Below are 18,884 nucleotides of genomic sequence, written 5' to 3'. Positions count from 1 at the left end.
TTCGATACGGGGGCATAAAAACTACTTAGAATACATCTCTTAGTGAGTAGTAACCATTGCACATTTGGAATACATTTTAAATGCTGAAAAACGCTCGCTCCATATTTATTAATGATAGGTGTTACACGATCAAACTCAGTCACTAACACAAGAAAAACAATATACATTTATTGACTAGGTTCAAGGACAACATGCGTTTTGTCGGATCCCAAAACCAAACTGTTTCCTGTGGCCGTTATAGTTATTTTCATTCGAATATCGACGATACATCTCAGTGAACTCGAAAAAAAAAGAAAACCACAAAGTCTACCACATCTGTTTCGTATTTGGATGTTGTTTGACTATAGACGTTAATGGCTAACTAAAACTTTGGTATATGACCAGCTTTTCCATCGTCAATTTTCTCTATATATGTACATGCAGTGACATTCCAATTTCACCTACATGCATGTGGTGTTTATGTCTCCTAGCTGATTCGGTATACTCAATAGCATGCAAGAGTAGTATCAAGTGTTACCTCGAGGCAGACTACAAACAAATACGTTGATGTTCAGGAATTTCAACAATCTCGTTTAAAGTCAACATTTTGCAAATAATGACCTCGTTTGCAAATATATCCTATCCTTGGGTCGTATTTTGACTGACGTTTCATGCTAAATTGTTAGGTCACTGTTTTTAAACTTATTTTGACTACGGATAACTGCGTTGACCTTATCAATACATAGGACTCACGGCGGGAGTGGTCATCGTCGGAAACCCACGGCTGATTACGCTTCGTTCCTCTCTCCATCACGTGATGGAGAGAGGAACGAAGCGTAATCAGTCGTGGGTTTCCGACGATGGGGTGTGGTAGGTGGACAGGTAATTACTTCTCCTTTAGTTTCAAGAACTTATGAGATCTATCAATTAAAATTTCGTTATGTTCACCTTTTTCTTTACTTCACCAGCACATTCTATTTTATCTTCGTGATCGGAAGGCCGTGAGTTCGAATCTCGGCCGCGACAGACCTAAGTCGATAAAAAATAGGTAGCAACTGTTCCTTCGCCAGGCGCTCGGCACTTTGAAGTGAAAGTTGCGGTTCCTTCGGATGAGACCTTAAAAACCGAGGCCCCGAATCACGGCAGGCGTTGGCACGATAAAGATCCCTCACTGCTCAATGGCCCTGAGTGCCGATTAATGGTCTAAATTTGAAACCCTTAACGTGTATAAAGTGACGTCTCTATATGTGTGAAAAATTCTCGAATGGGACATAAAACAACATACAATCAATCAATCTATTTTATCTGCACTGCACATTGTGTATTTGTGGAGGGGATTACAGCGGCGGTACCTTAATAATTGACATCTCAGGCACTTTAAGTGCAAAATGTCTGGGTTTCTTTTTCTACCAAAGTTTGTCTTTATTACGCAGAGTAGAATTAAATTACTTCTGAGCATTAATATTTTTAATTATGATATAAATAATCTAAAATTTTATGAGTAAAATCTGATCGATGATTTAAGCAATTTTTCATAGGCCTATATAAGTGCATGTGACATAGATGCCATATATAAGTAATTAAATAATGTATATTATGTCTACTCTATCTATTGTAGGTTGTTAGGAACCTTAACAATAAAAAAGAAGATAATTTATAATTGTGTCCCCTCAATAATTTTTGCATGTATAGGCTAATCATGTAATATACTATAGAAAAGAAAACGAAATGTTTTTTTTTTTTTGGTTTTGTTTTTTGTTGTTTTTTTTTTAATATGTTTTGCGTGTTCCATTGAATATTTCTGTTTGGTTGTGCACCTCTAAACTGAAATTGCATATATGCATTCATGCTTGTACAAGTTAGTGAAAAAATGAATTTGTTGCCACTCTTTTGAAGGTGAGTCTTACATACAAATATACTATACACTATACTAAATATACTATATATTTTTAATGATTAATAAATATTTATTTATTTTTAATTTTAATTGGATTAAAAATTCCTTAGCTAAAAATCCCTGGGTAATATGTACTGTTTTAAATGCCACTTAACTTGTAATTTTTAGCATAGAAAGATTGAAAACATTCGACATCACTTTATTAAAAATTATGGGATGTAAAAACCCAATCAATGACGTCACGCCGCGCATGATCAATTTAGACGAAAAGCCGCTCTACGCAGGGGGAAGGGACAGGGCTATCATTGCCCCTGGGAGAAACAAAGTAGCGGATATTTCATGCATAATTTTGACATCGTGATACTCTAAATTCGTTGTACACAATGGCAGGGAAGTTAAATAAAGACGAAATGGAAGATAGCATGGATTTTGAAGAGGAGGCCGGCGAAGGTATCATTGACATTGTTTAATTTTCCATAATTAGCAACTCCTAACTATTTTTTGTTGACACAAGTTTTCGTGTAATGTGATTAGGATTTTCATAATGACATTTGAATAGATCATGACTTAAACATCGTTTAGAAGTTACTAATGGCTCTGCTTGCGTTAAAATACCGGTATTTGTTGTGTATTTCAACCACGAGTAGAGGATTTCCCTCTATTCATTTGCATATATTTGTTACCTGAAATATCACTCTAGAAAGGGATTTTCCCGTGTATTCTGACGTAAATATGTCATTTGAGGACACATAAGAGAAAAAAATATAAATTTCTTACATTTATTGAGATTTTTTGGGTAAATATTTTTTCATTGTGTGGATAATCAACAATCGATGGGATAAATATCGAGCTATATATCAAAGCTCATAAGAATACTGCGCATGCGCTAAACGTAATTAATGAGGTCGAGATAAATGCATGTCGGGATGTACATGACATGCATTTCTTACATGCAAACGTGAAATAGATTTTAATGTCGTTACAATGTTGATAGTTCCACGATTTAACCATTTGCTAAGTTTGATATCTATCATATAAGCATAACAAGTGTTGCACGTGTTGTTTACAACTTCTAGTTTCATTTTCACTTTAGCATTACTCGATGATTTTTTCAAACGATTAAAAAACGATAGTACTTTTGCAATTATATAATAAAAGTGAAGAATCACAATGATTACAAAGCAATTTTTTCATTGATAATGTGGAAATATGCTTGAATATCAACTTTCAGTTGATGACTCAACCATCTCTTCTCCCACCCCATCTCCCCGCCCTGCTATAACAGCAGAGGTTAGAGGGACCAGAATGGGCGTGTCTTGTGAGTACAGTAGATAAACATCTATGTACTTCTTGCTGCTTGAGCAATGTTACTTGTAGTTCTATTGCATGTAGGGTTTACAGTGAAAAAATGCAAGATAGTGCATGTTCATAAATTATTATTCTTCCTTATGAAAACAAACATTTTCAGTGTGTTGTGAGGCATATATTAAAAATGTATTTTCCCCCCTTTTTGTTGGTTCCAGTCCTACAATAGACAGTAACTATATTCATTAATATGACATGTCATGGTTTTGGGGAAAATAAATACCAGTAACTGTAACCTTTGTTCATTTTTGTAAGAACTGTGATAGGATCTGTGTTTGTGAACATATTGGCATTGCTGTATTGTGCTTTGCAAGTCATGTAAAATATGGTTGATTTTAAAATAACTGTGCATGTGGTGGTCATGGTCAGCTTAAACCTGTGGAAAAAAAGCAGGAAACTACGCAACATGAAGGGGTTAAATTAAAAGCTGTTTCAGTCCTAGTTCATTTCTGTTTCAGAAAAAACCCAAATCTTTTGACATGTGTCAGTATAAGTTATGAAAATAAAACCTGTGCTCTTATACATCAGTGTCATATTTAACAGGTCAATGTTCCAATTAGTTGTATTTTAATAAATGAAGTAATATGGCCAATGCATTTCAGATAAGTCTTAGTCACATGGAAGTGACACATGTCATGGACCAGGTACTTCATTCTCAAAGAAAAAATAATGACAAGGTCCACTTAACAATTCACTGGTGTCAATGTTTATACATTGGATGGACATGTACATTGTTTATTAAAAAATTTAAATGTTGGATATGCAAAGTAGCTTTAAAAGATTGAAATTGCATTACTTATTAAAAAAAAACCCTTATGTAGCTTTGAGGCTTGTTGCAGAAACAGAATATTCATTTATGTGCACTGCTACATTGTGTTGCACCTTTTTTGTAATAATTTTTTTCAAGAAAAATGACAATGATATGAAGGTTAGAATTATTTCAGCTTGTCGGAAGAATTTACTCTAGCCATAGAAAGTATTTTTAAATCTGCTTTCAGATAAAGTTTCATAATATACAACACACCAAAAAAAAAAAAATACATCGTCTTTAAAGGAGATAGGGATCAGTTTTGTTTTATTGTGGCTAACATGACTGCTTTTTAAAACTTTTTTAGATGAAAGTTTTGGGGATGAAGCTACCACAGAGAAGAAAGGCAAGAAACGGAAGAAGAAGGATAGTGAAGAGAAGAAGAAGAAAAAGAAGAGCAAAAAACCGAAGAGATATGAAGATGATGAGGTTTACTTTTTTAAAAGCTATTTCTTGTACTGTGTAAGCTAAAAATGACTAGAAGAGGTGTATGTTGGGGATTAAATTTTGTTTATTTTATTGTAAACAATATCAACAAAAATGAATCCCAAACAAATTTTTTATATGGCTATATATTGAATATGGGTACTTCTGAAACAACAAAACGGAGTCCCCACAGAACTATTTTAGATCACAAATCAATGAAATTTTATCCCAATGAAAAGTATTGAAATATGGAGTGCATGGAGGTATCTTCTGTTTATATTGTAGAAAATGTTTTTCAATCAGTGACATGAAATCTGTGAAATTGGGAATTGTACAAACTGATTTTTTTTCTGGTATGAAAACTGTAACAACAAGTTTCCATGAAAGTATTTTGGTCTATAAAATCACAAGATTCTTATCTCCGCCGCATCATACTTACCTGTTCAAGTTTACAATAGCTACTCATTCCCGGAATTTGTTACCACTGTCTAACAGGTAAGTATGATGCTCGGAGATAATTATCTCAAAGGAAATTTATAACCTTAGGAAAATTGCTGCTGCTACAGTAATTGCCAACATATAACTACTAAAGTAGAGTGTTGTTTGGAAAATAAATGTTAACAGGAGCATTTTCTTGAATTCAAACAGTTTACATGAGTAAAAGTGATAGAGTTGTTGTAGCCAATAAAGACTAGCTTTAATTGAGAGCGTACACTAGTATGGAAAGGTGTCTGTTGTCCATCCATCTGTCTGTCTGTCAGTAAACAGGGTTTTTTTTTCAAAATGCTACTCCTCCTACAGTTTGGTATAATTTCATAACAATTACACCATGATTCACCATTCAGTTTATTAATTTTGATTTTTATCAATGATGTTGAAATGGTTTCTAAAAATTTAAATCTGTGTTGTTCTTTCAAAACTCTACTGATACAGTTTGATCCGATTTTCTTAATTTTGGTACACAGATAGACTACACCAAGATACATAATGCTGTAATGATGAAATAAAGATTTTGATTAATGATGTTTCCATGGCAAGTGAAAAAGAATATGCAGTGAAAATCTCACAAAATTCTACTTCTCTTTTAGCTGTGGTCTGATTTCAATAAAAGTCTCATAATTCTTTATATCAGATTGAGATTTTGAGGAGGCCATCTTTAACAAATCGTTTGCCCTCTTTCGACTAACTGACTAAAAACAGCTAGATTCAAAACTTTTTAAAACTTAAAAAAATTCATTCATTCCAAAATTTTCTCATTTATCTAATAAATATTCTAACTTCATATTCGTAAGTTTTTCTTAATAAAAATTTTTCCCCCTACCTACCTACCTACCTAATTTTTTTTTATCTTGAGTCAGGAGAGGGCAAGCAAACATTTTTTTTAAAGATGGCCTTAAACAATGTTAACTTTGAAAATATTTTATAATGCTACTCCTTGAGCAGTTTGGATTTGATTTTCATAAAATTTCATTTTATTAAAGTTCATAAACTTTAAGGATGAATGATTCAGTAAATGTAAAACTATAAAATGGGGCATTTTAAGTCTAGACGCAACAAGTGCACACCAGTAGAGCTACAGTCTCATCAGAGACTTGTGGATGGGGGAGGGGACTTAAGAGGAAAACTGGTTCACAGTCACAGTGAGCTTTTTTTTTGACTATGTTAGGTTTACTGCAGAACAGTGATTCACTAAGAGAGTTGTGATTATTTAAAAAGTGTATTGATATATTTGGATCATTGTAGGACTGTAAAGTGGGCTTTATTAGCTTTTAGATTTTTTTTTGGTGGAAGTTGTGATATAACTATGATATAATGATTTCCAGGACTATGGCTCAGGGGTGGCAGATGATGATGAAGAGGAGTATGTTCCAACCAAGAAAAAGAGGCAGAAGGATAGGACAGGAGGAAGTACTCCTAAGGTAGTCCTAACTGCTTTAAGTAGCTTTGTTGTGATTATACAATCATTTTTTTTTTGGTCAAGAATTAGAAATGTCTATTTTTTATGGTTGTTAGTTGATTATGATCCTGGTTGAGCATGGTACTAATGCATGAGAATTCTCATGAGAAGAAAAACCTGCTGATGTAAGAACAGTCACATGTTTCCAGATCGGTCATCTTCCTCATAAACACCATAAATTAGACAATTGTTCCTCTTTTTTACATTTTATCTAGTCTCTTTTCCAAAAGTTTAAATTAAATGGATTGGTATAAGAATGGTGGCTATCTAAAACACAGAATTTGGTTGGATGATTATGAAAACCGAGATACATGTATTTATGCTAGTTCTGACATTCTTAGTGTGGAATCAGCTAAAAAAAATTTTGCTTCAGAATATCTGATCTCTGATATCTGAATCAGCTAAAAAGAATTTGCTTCAGAATATCTGATCTCTTACAATTTTATCTCCAGGAAAAGAAGAGTCCCTCTGATCTTATAGCTGAAGAACTTGGTATAAACAATGTAGATATACCCTTTGAAGATGAGGACTATATTACCCTTAACAATTATAAACTTTTCAAACAACATGTGCAACCAATTATACAAAAAGCAAATCCTAAAGTTGCAATGGCTAAAATGGTGACATTAATTGGGGCCAAGTGGAGAGAGTTTGCACAGGTAGTCGCTCAGCACAACAAAGAAAAAGAATCGGGAAGTCCGCCGGAGAAGGAGAAAGCTGAGACATCTCGAGACGGAATAACTTCTGACAGGGAGGAGGAGGCAACAGACACAGAGAATAGAGAAAATGGTAGGGGAACACTCGCAGTAATGAATACCCTCAAATTTTGACAGTGAACCTCATCTTATTTTCAGTTTAGGTTACAGAATAATGACTTACAGAGTGTACATAAAAAGGATAGATAAAAATTGATGATATTTCAGACTTAATATGGTTTGTTTTTTAATTGTGTGAAGAAAAGGTTTGCTAACATTTCATTTTGTTTAAAAAAAAAAATTAGCTGTGTGAGGTTTGTCTGTTATTTCTGGAGCTTTATAATGTTTTTTAAGATGAAGACACAGAGCCCCACAGTGATCCTGTACCAGAGGAAACCAGTAAAAAGAAGAAGAAAAAGTCCAAGAAAACTGTGCCAGCCATCAAGATCAAAATCGGAAAGAAAAAGAGGGGAAGAAAGAAGGCCAATTCAGTATGTTAATCCCTTGTTTTTGAGATGATAATGCAGTACATTTGATAAATAAGGATTAATTAAGAATGGAGAATTTCTTGTAATAAATAGACACCAATATGGTGAAAGATATAAATTTTAAAATTTTTCCACAGGTGTAGTAAAATTTTTATATCTGAAAGGTAGAGTAAATTATAAAAAGTTCAAAACACAATGAGGATGTAAATATGGTTAACATTTGTTTTCTTGTAGGATGATGATGGTGTGGGATATGATACGAGCGATGAAGAATTTGAACGTCAGCTGGAAGAGGCGTCAATTCTGGAGGAGGAAGAGAAAGCTGCAGCTGAGGCGGCACCCAAGAAGAAATCCAAGACAAAGAAAGGAAGAGGGCGTGGAAAGAAGAAGACCAAACTCACCAACAAGTATCCTACTGATCCTGATGCTGATGGATATGAGGTAGATCTTAGTTTTCTGATGGATATAAGGTAGATCTTACCTATTTAAAGTTCATGTCAAGAAAGTTGCAGGTGGTGAATTCTGTACCATCACCAGGTTACTGTAAATACAGTGCTTCACAAGCTGAATGAGAATTTATGTTTTTTAAAATGAAATTTGTCAAACAATTTTTCATGAAGACTCTGTATTCCTACATTGACCAAACTTTCTTCAGTGGTGGTTTACATATTGCAGGTACCTCCTATCTTCTACAGAATTAAAGCCATGTAATCTTTACATGAACATATTGCTAAAGGTTTTTTTTGTGTAACTCTATCATTATGAAGATATAATTGAGTTTTTTTCATCATTTTTTTCAGACTGAACATCAGGATTACTGTGAAGTTTGTCAGCAGGGAGGGGAGATAATCCTCTGTGACACATGTCCTAGAGCTTATCACTTGGTTTGCTTTGATCCAGAGCTGGAGGAACCTCCAGAAGGGAAATGGAGCTGTCCACACTGTGTAAGACACTATTACAATTGCATCTACCAGTATTTACATTAGAAGTAAATGTGACATATCATGCTGTAATAACTTTGCTATTGTATATGTATATATTTGACAAAAAATTTACAAAGTTGGGCTCAGAATAGAAGTTGACATTTTAAAGTGGGAAAATCACCAGAATCTAAGGGATTTGTTGATTTTGTATGCAAAAGGAGTGTTTTCCCTAAGAACTAGCTACCAGCCAAATTGACTGCTTCAACTGATAGAAATGCCACTTAGAAATCAAAAGCAAAAATTAATTTTTCTCAGGTCCACAGACACTTTGTTCATAAACCTCAGCCCCAAGCCTGGTACAATTGATCTCTAACCCTTTACTTTGAAATATAGGGAAAACACTACAATAGTTTCAAATAATTAAAACCACTGTGAATAAACTTTGTATAAATCTACGCCATTGTTTTTAGGAGGGTGAAGGAATTAAGGAACAAGAGGAGGACGACCACATGGAGTTTTGTCGGGTGTGTAAGGATGGCGGAGAGCTCCTGTGTTGTGACACCTGTCCGTCAGCCTATCACGTCCACTGTCTTAATCCACCAATGAAAATGATTCCAGACGGAGAGTGGCATTGTCCGAGGTGTTCAGTAAGTAAACATTATGATTTTAAGACAACTACATTCAAACCTTTTTTCAAATATTACTTAATGACCCACTGAAGATACAGTATGTGAAGTACATGTGCATTTGTTTTTCAAAAGTGTGAGCCTCTAAAAGGCAGGGTAGCAAAAATATTGACATGGCGTTGGACTGAGCCCATACAGGAGGAAGGAAAGATGGAGGAATTAGACCACACCCACCCACATCTGCCTGCCTCTACTAAAAAGGTACACTGTTTAAATACTACATAGTAAACAATGCACTCTGTATTTTAATATTTAGTACATAATAAAAGTCTCAAATAAGAATGTTGCATACAATGTGACATGTTTAATATCTATGTTTTAGTTCCTGTATGTTTAATGTTTGTGTCATGAAAAGTTCTCACTTTTAATTTATGACCAATTCTTTTTCTTGTATCAGTACATGTAAAGTGTTTTCATGTTAAAGTTTATGCTGTGGAATCTTAATATGAACTGTAATTCTTTTGAGAAAAGAGAACGGTGATTTTGCTTCTTATGTGCCTGTGAAAATTCTCTTTGGACTGTTTCAAATGAGGTTTCTCTGGCTCTCCAACAGATCATATGCTCAAGTTGATCATGAGCCAATAGATTTGTTTCTTTTCTTTTGAAGTTAATGGTAAAAAATGGGGGTAAATATGAGCCCATGGATTTGCAAAGATTAATTGAGTTGAGCAATAAGGCAAGTGAACGCCTTTTTTCATTTCATTTGCCAGAAAGTTGTACCTTTTTGTTGTTATTTACAATCTTTATGACAATGAGCATTAATGTGAAGCCAGTATTTTGATATGGATTGTTGGTTAGGGTCCCAATGTTGTTCCTCACTGCATGACCTTTTTGGTGTAAGAATCATTGCTCTAAACTAACACTGTTTATACATTGCTCATGTCTTTTCTTGTATAAAACGATGATAAAACAAGTTGAATCAACATGTTTTTAAAGATACTTATTTAAGCAAAAGTAGAGACGCATGTCAAATTCATTATAACAAAGATCTAATGTTCTGTGTTTGCTCTCTTTGTTGTTGAATTCTGTAGATTATTAAGTGCTCTAGCATGTTGGAGTAAATAAAAACGTTAATCATTTAATAATTTTCTCAAATGTTCCAAATACATACACCTTGTAGTTTTCAGCAATGAATCAATGTTTATTTAATTTTTTTTGTATTTTGTAGAATCGTAAACCTTTGCGGGAGTTCTTTGTCAAATGGCATGACCTGTCTTACTGGCACTGCAGCTGGATTTCAGAATTACAGGTAAATATCCCTGGCCACTTAATTCTGTACTACATTACAGGTAAATATCCCTTCCACTGAACTCTATTACACTACAAGTAAATATCCCCTTCTCTTAACTCTGTATTACATTACTGGTATATATACCCCCTCCACTTTAATTCTTTTTAAGTTATTACCCATTCAAAAAAATGCAGAAGTAACATTCTTAATTCTTAAGTTATTCCTCCCCCCAAGAATAGCAGAAGTAACATTATTAATTTTTAATCCTGCACACCTTTGCAAGATCTTGCAACAATAAAGTGTTCATAGTTGTATTCCAATTTACTATGTGTTTTAGCATCAGGGATTGGGTCGATTACTTTCAAATTTATTGAATAAATTACAATTACATTGAATGTACATCATGTTAAATACACGTTTTGTCCAAATGCAAAAAAAAAGTCCAGTAAATTTCAGGGCTTCATGATCTTACTGTTTATTATATTTTTATTAAAAGCTGGATGTGTACCACCCAGCCATGTACCGAGCGTATATACGAAAAAATGACATGGATGAACCACCTCCACTGGAGGATGGTAGTAGTTATGGTGGAAAGGACTACAAGAAACAAAAAAAGAGTAAAGATGGCAAGATACCAGTGGAAAGAGAGGAGGACGATGAAAACAATCTGGAAGAGAAGTTCTACAAGTATGGAGTACGACCGGAGTGGTTAGAGATCCACAGGATCATCAATCACAGGTAAGGAACACACAGTCCTACAAGCATGGAGTATGACCAGAGTGGTTAGAGATTCACAGGATCATCAATCACAGGTAAGGGACACAGTCCTACAAGTACAGAGTACGACCAGAGTGGTTAGAGTTTCACAGGATCATCAATCACAGGTAAGGAACACACAGTTCTACAGGTATGGAGTACAACCAGAGTGGTTAGAGATTCACAGGATCATCAATCACAGGTAAGGGACACACAGTCCTACAAGTACAGAGTACGACCAGAGTGGTTAGAGATTCACAGGATCATCAATCACAGGTAAGGAACACACAGTTCTACAAGTATGGAGTACAACCAGAGTGGTTAGAGATTCACAGGATCATCAATCACAGGTAAGGAACACACAGTCCTACAAGTATGGAGTACGACCAGAGTGGTTAGAGATCCACAGGATCATCAATCACAGGTAAGGAACACACAGTCATACAAGTATGGAGTACAACCAGAGTGGTTAGAGATTCACAGGATCATCAATCACGGGTAAGGAACACACAGTTCTACAAGTACGGAGTACGACCAGAGTTGTTAGAGATTCACAGGACCATCAATCACAGGTAAGGAACACACAGTCCTACAAATATCGAATGCAATTAGAGTGGTTAGATTATCAATCACAGGTAAGGAACACTTAATCCTACAAGTATGGAGTACGACCAGAGAAGCTAAAGGTCCACAGGATTAGATTTGACATAATAGATGCATACGTACACATACATTGTATGTAAATTTTATACATGAACATGCACCTCATGTACCTGTATAAAATTTACATGTGTACGTATGTGTATTGAGTACTTGTGGTATCATTACCATTTATAATTACAGGAATGGTAAAAATGAGACCTGGTACTTGGTGAAATGGTGTGACTTGCCGTACGACCAGTCCACGTGGGAGAAGGAGACGTCAGATCTTCCAGAGATGACTAAGCACATCAGTCGCTACGAGGCCCTTAGGTAAGGTTCTACTTGAAAAAAAGCTTCAATGATATACAATTATAGGAATTCTAAGCAGTGTATAATATACTGTTTGAATGTCCTGTTGTTTTAGAGCTCTGATGATGGGAGATAAGAAGAAGAAAGGAAAAGGAGGAAAGAGAAGTAAAGATGACATTCAGGTCAAGATGCCACCATCTTACCCCACCACAGATGTAAGTTAATTAGTTGTGGCCTGATATTGTAGTTCATGTCAATATCTTGCCTTAAAAAATCATCCTAATAGACAATTAGATGTATTTCATTTTAAATGCCAATTGCAATGGATGCTAATGGCTCAAAAATATAGTTCTTTGAAATGTAGATGGTAAAATGTCTATTCTTGCAAAACGAATAATCTTTGAAATTTTCTATAGTTGAGGAAAAAGTGGGATAAACAGCCTGAGTACATTGATGCCACTGGAGGGACTCTTCACCCCTACCAGTTAGAAGGGGTCAACTGGCTGAGGTATTCCTGGGCTAACGGCACTGACACCATCCTAGCTGATGAAATGGGACTTGGAAAAACTATTCAAACTATCACATTCTTACAGTCACTGTATCAAGAGGTAATGTTACAGTCATTTTTCGTGTATTAGGAATTAATGTTAATGTCATTGTATGAAGAGATTATGTTAAATTAGGAAACATTAAATCTAGTAATTTTGATGGTTTGCGTGTATATACGGAGTGCTTATGTTTGGTTTATTTCGTTTAATTATTCAAATTATTACATCAATCTTTGAGGTGGATTAAGACTTTTTTGATGATTGTGGATTTTGATGATTTTTTATTCTTGATAATGATATTTGCAGAGCATGCAATCTGCAAATGCCTTCTAGTTGCAGACAAGACTGTGTGAGTGACTTCTTGCTAATGTTATATTTTTCAGGGACATTCTAAGGGACCATTTCTTGTAAGTGCTCCACTATCTACAATCATTAACTGGGAGAGAGAGTTTGAGTTCTGGGCTCCGGACCTGTATGTGGTGACCTACATTGGGGACAAAGACTGTCGCTCTGTCATCAGGTACAAGCACTTGGCAGAATTGCCTTATCATACAAGGATTCTATTCTGTATGATTTTATTTGTTATCTAGGTTCAATCAAGGGTGTACAGGAATTTACCCTGGGTATTATTTCATACACTCTGAGGCTGAAGGGTGTATGGAATACAACTTGGGTAAATTCCTGTACACCCTTGATTGACCGGGATAAAGAATTTATATCCTATATAACCAAATAAATTCTTTACACAATAAGTGCCGAACCAAACTATTGATGAGATTTACTATATGCTACAATGCATCCTGCTGTCATTATTATACCCCCGCTCTGAAGGAGAGGGGGGTATACTGTTTTACCCTTGTGTGTCTGTCTGTCTGTCCGTCTGTCTGTCTGTCCGTAACAAACTTTGGTTGCAGTTTTCTCAGCAACTACTCATCAGAGGTGCTTGAAATTTTAACACACTCTTTGTTTAGGCATGCCATATGGTGGGATTCATTTTTGTACGAATTCGATGTCAACTTCCTGTTTATCCGTGCGTTTGTCCGTACCATACATAAAAAAATTTGGTCGTAGTTTTCTCAGCAACTACTCATCGCAGATGCTTGAAATTTTAGCACAATCTTTGTTTAGGCATTCCATTTGGTGGGATTCATTTTTGTACGAATCCGATGTCAACTTCCTGTTTATCCGTGCGTCTGTCCGTATCACACATAACAAACTTTGGTCGCAGTTTTCTCAGCAACTACTCATCACAGGTGCTTGAAATTTTAACACACTCTTTGTTTAGGCATGCCATATGGTGGGATTCATTTTTGTACTAATCCGATGTCAACTTCCTGTTTATCCGTGCGTCTGTCCATACCATACATAACAAATTTTAGTCGTAGTTTTCTCAGCAACTACTCATTGCAGATGCTTGAAATTTTAGCACAATCTTTGTTTAGGCATGCCATATAATAGGATTCATTTCTGGAACAAATCCGATGTCAACTTCCTGTTTATCCGTGTGTCTGTCCGTACCATACATAATAAATTTTGGTCGTAGTTTTCTCAGCAACTACTCATCGCAGATGCTTGAAATTTTTTCTTTGTTTAGGCATGCCATATGTTGGGATTCAGTTTTTACAAATCCGATGTCAATTTCCTGATTATCACTGTTTGTCCATAACTGAACTTGTGTATTCACATCAGAGCGGGGGTATTATTAGTGAGCATTGGCTCACAGACTTCTTGTTCATTGTGACATCACATTATTTACCACCATCTTCAGCCGGATGTACGGAAATTTACACCCAATATTTTCTAACGAAACCTTGTGTTACAAGCTAAGAAGTAAAGAGAAATATTATGTCTCTTAATTCCTTGTTTTTATTTTACAGAGAGCATGAGTTCTCCTTTGAAGAGAATGCAATACGATCAGGAGCTAAGGCTAGTAGGATGAAATCGGACTGCCAGGTGAAATTCCATGTGTTACTGACATCTTACGAGCTGATCAGTATAGACAATGCCTGTCTAGGATCTGTTGACTGGGCAGTATTAGTTGTAGATGAGGCTCACAGACTTAAAAACAATCAGTCTAAGGTATGTTTGATTTAAAACTGGATTTTTTATAGAGTTGTTGTATGCATGTTCATGCATATATTATCTTACCCTAGTCTTAAATCTTTTAATTTCGTATTTAACAATGTTTTGTTTTCTGTATAGAAAATTGATTTACAATCGGTGTTCGAAACTCACCGTAAAATTAGCTAGACATGCAGGGCTGACTGCTAATGAAAGTTGTCAGTCCTACCAAAAATCCTCTAGCCCGAGAAAATAATTGTCTTTTATAAATTTGTTTTTAGCGATAATGTGAATGGGGCCAGATCACCATAACTTCGATTCTGAATCTATAGGCTAACAAATTCTACCCCTTTTACCTATTACACTCTGCTACTGATACTATAAGTTGATCTGAGAAAAATTTATCAAATATATGAATTTTAATTTAAGGGAAATTTTAACAAGTCCAGCTGGGCATCGATATGTGCAAATCTATATGCCCACTGCAAAGTTTGTGCGTCTCGGGCGGTCGGGCGCACGGTTATTTCAAACACTGTTTACAATTATCTTTTTCTTTCAGTTTTTCCGTATTCTGTCAAATTACAAAATTGGGTATAAATTACTACTCACTGGAACACCTTTACAAAACAACTTAGAGGAATTGTTCCATCTCCTGAATTTCCTAAGCCCTGATAAGTTCAAGTAAGTCTTTGACTACTAATTATTACCCTTAAGGTATGTCACTCGTGAAATTTCTTATATCAAGGATTTTTTGAGAAGTATATTTTGGATAAGTACTCATATAGTATGACTCAAAATCGCAGAGAAAACAGGGGGTCAGTGTGCATTTTACTGAGCTACGGTATAATTAAGTTGACCTTTTTGCACTTAAATTTTAACTCTTTGGTTAATCACTTTAACCTTTATCATATTTTATCAGATGTAATCATGGCAATAAATATAATCTTATTTTATGTATAATAGTTTGATTAATATTTATCATTGAACAAATCTTGCAAATTAATGCGCAGAAATTATTGTGTGACCTTTTTGCACTAAAAAAGTAACATATTTGGGGTATTAAAAATCTAAATAGGCAATAAAATATTTTCTTGTATCAAACTTTTTACGACTTAAGTGCTGATCAGTCTAAAGTATCGAGTAATTTAAAACAATGAAAGAAAAAGTTGGGGTCAGTGATGTAAATTTTGAAATATTGGTCAAAATATGCGATTTTCCGGCAAAAAACGGTGTAAATTTTATCTTGACTTCTTTAATATATCTTCATTTCTCGGCAAAGTTTGTTGAGGGAAGGTGTAAAATTTGTTATAAAAATATAAATTGAGATCTATATTTAATATTCCTAGCATATCATAACGGAAAATATTCTCTGAGTAAAAGTATGTGAGGCTAAAGTTCCAGCTTATTAAGTTTAATAAATGTGCAGATTTGCAGAATTTTCTGCTAAATATCCCTCCACCACAAGAAATAGTCCCTCATAAATCTTATTTCTTTATGAATTTTTGAGCAGTTTTTTCATTGAATGTTGAACAATTTACATTGTTTCATTTAAATATGTTATAAAAATTGAATTTTAATAAATAGTTTTGAAGTAAGAGGTTCTGCCTGAACTTTTCTAAAAAGCTGACGAGTGACATACCTTAATTGTAAGTTGGTTGTATAACAAAACCTCAGTATTAAACCAGCATTATTTCTATCAAGTTGTTTATCCTCTTGAACAGTGACATGACAAACTTTTTGGATGAGTTTGCTGATATTGCTAAGGAAGACCAGGTGAAGAAGTTACATGACATGCTGGGACCTCACCTGCTGAGGCGACTCAAGGCAGACGTACTCAAGGGAATGCCATCTAAGAGCGAGTTCATTGTCCGAGTGGAGCTCAGTCCAATGCAGAAGTAAGTTAAAGAAACCGGGATATACAGGTGTATGTAGTGGCCTCTAAAAGTTACATGTAGCTCATTAGCTCATTAATTTTATGTTTGGAAATCTTAGTTTATGGACTGTACTATAATCATATAATGCAATTTTTTTGTCTTTTCAACAGGAAGTACTATAAATACATTCTGACGAGGAATTTTGATGCTTTGAATGCGAAAGGAGGTAATAGTGTGTCATTGCTCAACATCATGATGGACCTGAAGAAGTGCTGCAATCATCCATACCTGTTTCCCACTGCCTCAAATGTTAGTCTACTTATTTAATGAAGTTTGGTATTTGACAGGAAGATCTCTATGTCCATTATGAGATAATGTACAAGAAAACAGTATTAGTTTTCATGTTAATTTATAAGAATAAACAGAAAATAATTTTTTTTCCAGGATGCCCCAAAACTGCCTAATGGAATGTATGAAGGAACTGCCTTGACCAAGGCCTGTGGTAAATTGGAGCTACTGTCTAACATGATGAAGAAGTTAAAGGAGAAGGGCCACAGGGTGCTCATCTTCTCACAGGTACAATAACAATATACACAGATGTTTCTTCAGCTGTTTGGGAAAAAAAACCCATGAAATTTATATACATTCATTATGCAATCTAAACACACAGATTATCAGTTATGAGAGAACATAAAATATATACCATGTGTTTTCATTATGCATTTCCAGATGACCAAAATGTTGGACATTTTAGAAGATTTTTTGGAGTATGAGGGCTATAAGTATGAGAGGATTGACGGTGGAATCACAGGAAGTCAGAGACAGGATGCTATAGACAGATTCAATGGTAAGACTCTCAGATTAATGCTATAAATAAGCAGGGCCTAGTTCTCTTTCCAGTTTTCAGAAAGACTATGTTTGCATAACAAATTTGCTTTTCTCTGGTATAACTGGTTTACTGACACTTCTGTTATCTACATTCTGGTCTAAATTTAATGCCTATTGTTCAGTTTGCACATGTTTTCTGTAATTATTAATGTTTTCTTCAGCTCCTGATGCCCCTCAGTTTGCATTCTTGCTGTCAACAAGAGCGGGAGGTCTAGGAATTAACCTGGCTACAGCTGACACTGTCATCATCTATGACTCAGACTGGAATCCTCACAATGACATCCAGGCCTTTAGTAGGGCTCACAGGATTGGCCAGGCCAACAAAGTCATGATTTATCGTTTTGTGACTCGTAACTCTGTGGAAGAGAGAATTACCCAGGTAAGTTAGAACTTTTGAGTTCATTTTTGAGGCACGTTAAAGCATCTATTGATAGAATATATGGTAAATTGTTTTTTGAAAACATTTGGATTCAGTATATTGGTGAAGACACGTTACAATTTTAAAAAATTTTTCTAGGTTGCCAAGAAAAAGATGATGTTAACTCACTTGGTTGTGCGTCCAGGACTAGGAAACAAAGGTGGAGCAATGTCGAAGCAGGAACTGGACGATATCTTGAAGTTTGGTACAGAAGAACTGTTCAAAGATGACGCAGAAGGAAAAGGTAAGACTTAATTTACTGAGGAGTAACCTCAAAAAAAACAATCAGTGTTAAAAGTGAATTAATCTGATTGTGCCTAAGAATGTAAAGATGCAGGATGATGTTGTGGAATCATCATTGTTCATGGAGTACTACTGTTCATGGGTATTCCCTACCAATGAATTTACATCCCCACAAATGATAACTCTGTCAACATAATCAGTTCATTGAATCTTCTATGAATACAAGTTACCCATGAAATTACGTCCCCAAAAACCAGTAAAACTTTGGTTGTGCATACATTGACCCCCATGAATTAAAATAATTTCTCAGTAGTTGTAGGGTGTACAATTTGAACAGCTGTAAAAAAGGAAGAGGGTTGAATGAAGTAGTATGATGCATTGTGACACATTGACTTTATATGTTGTACAGAGGAAGAAGAGGCCAGAATTGTTTATGATGATGAGGCTCTGGAGAAACTACTGGACAGGACTCAAGCTGGACAGGAGGAGAGAGAGATGGCCATGAATGACTACTTCAGCTCCTTCAAGGTCGCAACCTACGCATTTAAGGAGGAAGAGGTATGGCGACATAAACAGATTGTTAGCGCTGTTATGATATTAACTTGTACTTTTGTGTATTATCATTCAATTCTATTCTTAAACTGTTTAAATTATTGTTTTTCAAACACATATGGTAAGCTATTGCATTGG

The 18,884-nt window shown here is 35.1% G+C and overlaps 1 protein-coding gene across 1 annotated transcript in view; it reads left to right on the top strand.

Annotated features, from left to right (window-relative positions):
• The first annotated feature begins 2,099 nt into the window (after positions 1 to 2,099).
• Positions 2,100 to 18,884, top strand: part of LOC133172211 (chromodomain-helicase-DNA-binding protein Mi-2 homolog) — a 30,437-nt gene continuing 13,652 nt past the window's right edge. Inside the window, exons 1-26 of the mRNA XM_061307059.1 lie at positions 2,100 to 2,326; positions 3,108 to 3,194; positions 4,357 to 4,478; positions 6,299 to 6,394; positions 6,885 to 7,221; positions 7,482 to 7,618; positions 7,850 to 8,056; positions 8,416 to 8,559; positions 9,009 to 9,185; positions 9,300 to 9,425; positions 9,832 to 9,900; positions 10,393 to 10,473; positions 10,952 to 11,193; positions 12,055 to 12,183; positions 12,278 to 12,377; positions 12,579 to 12,770; positions 13,094 to 13,230; positions 14,588 to 14,789; positions 15,331 to 15,452; positions 16,493 to 16,666; positions 16,816 to 16,954; positions 17,090 to 17,221; positions 17,375 to 17,492; positions 17,695 to 17,912; positions 18,051 to 18,195; positions 18,604 to 18,752. Coding sequence (XP_061163043.1) covers positions 2,260 to 2,326; positions 3,108 to 3,194; positions 4,357 to 4,478; positions 6,299 to 6,394; positions 6,885 to 7,221; positions 7,482 to 7,618; positions 7,850 to 8,056; positions 8,416 to 8,559; positions 9,009 to 9,185; positions 9,300 to 9,425; positions 9,832 to 9,900; positions 10,393 to 10,473; positions 10,952 to 11,193; positions 12,055 to 12,183; positions 12,278 to 12,377; positions 12,579 to 12,770; positions 13,094 to 13,230; positions 14,588 to 14,789; positions 15,331 to 15,452; positions 16,493 to 16,666; positions 16,816 to 16,954; positions 17,090 to 17,221; positions 17,375 to 17,492; positions 17,695 to 17,912; positions 18,051 to 18,195; positions 18,604 to 18,752 — 3,849 coding nt within the window. The 5' untranslated portion in view covers positions 2,100 to 2,259. The remainder of the gene's footprint in view (positions 2,327 to 3,107; positions 3,195 to 4,356; positions 4,479 to 6,298; positions 6,395 to 6,884; positions 7,222 to 7,481; positions 7,619 to 7,849; positions 8,057 to 8,415; positions 8,560 to 9,008; positions 9,186 to 9,299; positions 9,426 to 9,831; positions 9,901 to 10,392; positions 10,474 to 10,951; positions 11,194 to 12,054; positions 12,184 to 12,277; positions 12,378 to 12,578; positions 12,771 to 13,093; positions 13,231 to 14,587; positions 14,790 to 15,330; positions 15,453 to 16,492; positions 16,667 to 16,815; positions 16,955 to 17,089; positions 17,222 to 17,374; positions 17,493 to 17,694; positions 17,913 to 18,050; positions 18,196 to 18,603; positions 18,753 to 18,884) is intronic.

This window comes from Saccostrea echinata, unplaced genomic scaffold (assembly GCF_033153115.1).
Source record: "Saccostrea echinata isolate AGI-Se365-2 ecotype Australia unplaced genomic scaffold, CSIRO_AGI_Sech_v1 ptg000054l, whole genome shotgun sequence".
In the NCBI taxonomy this organism is placed as follows: domain Eukaryota; kingdom Metazoa; phylum Mollusca; class Bivalvia; order Ostreida; family Ostreidae; genus Saccostrea; species Saccostrea echinata.
Note: the sequence above shows the minus strand (reverse complement) of the source record. Positions and strands in the feature narration are given on the sequence as shown.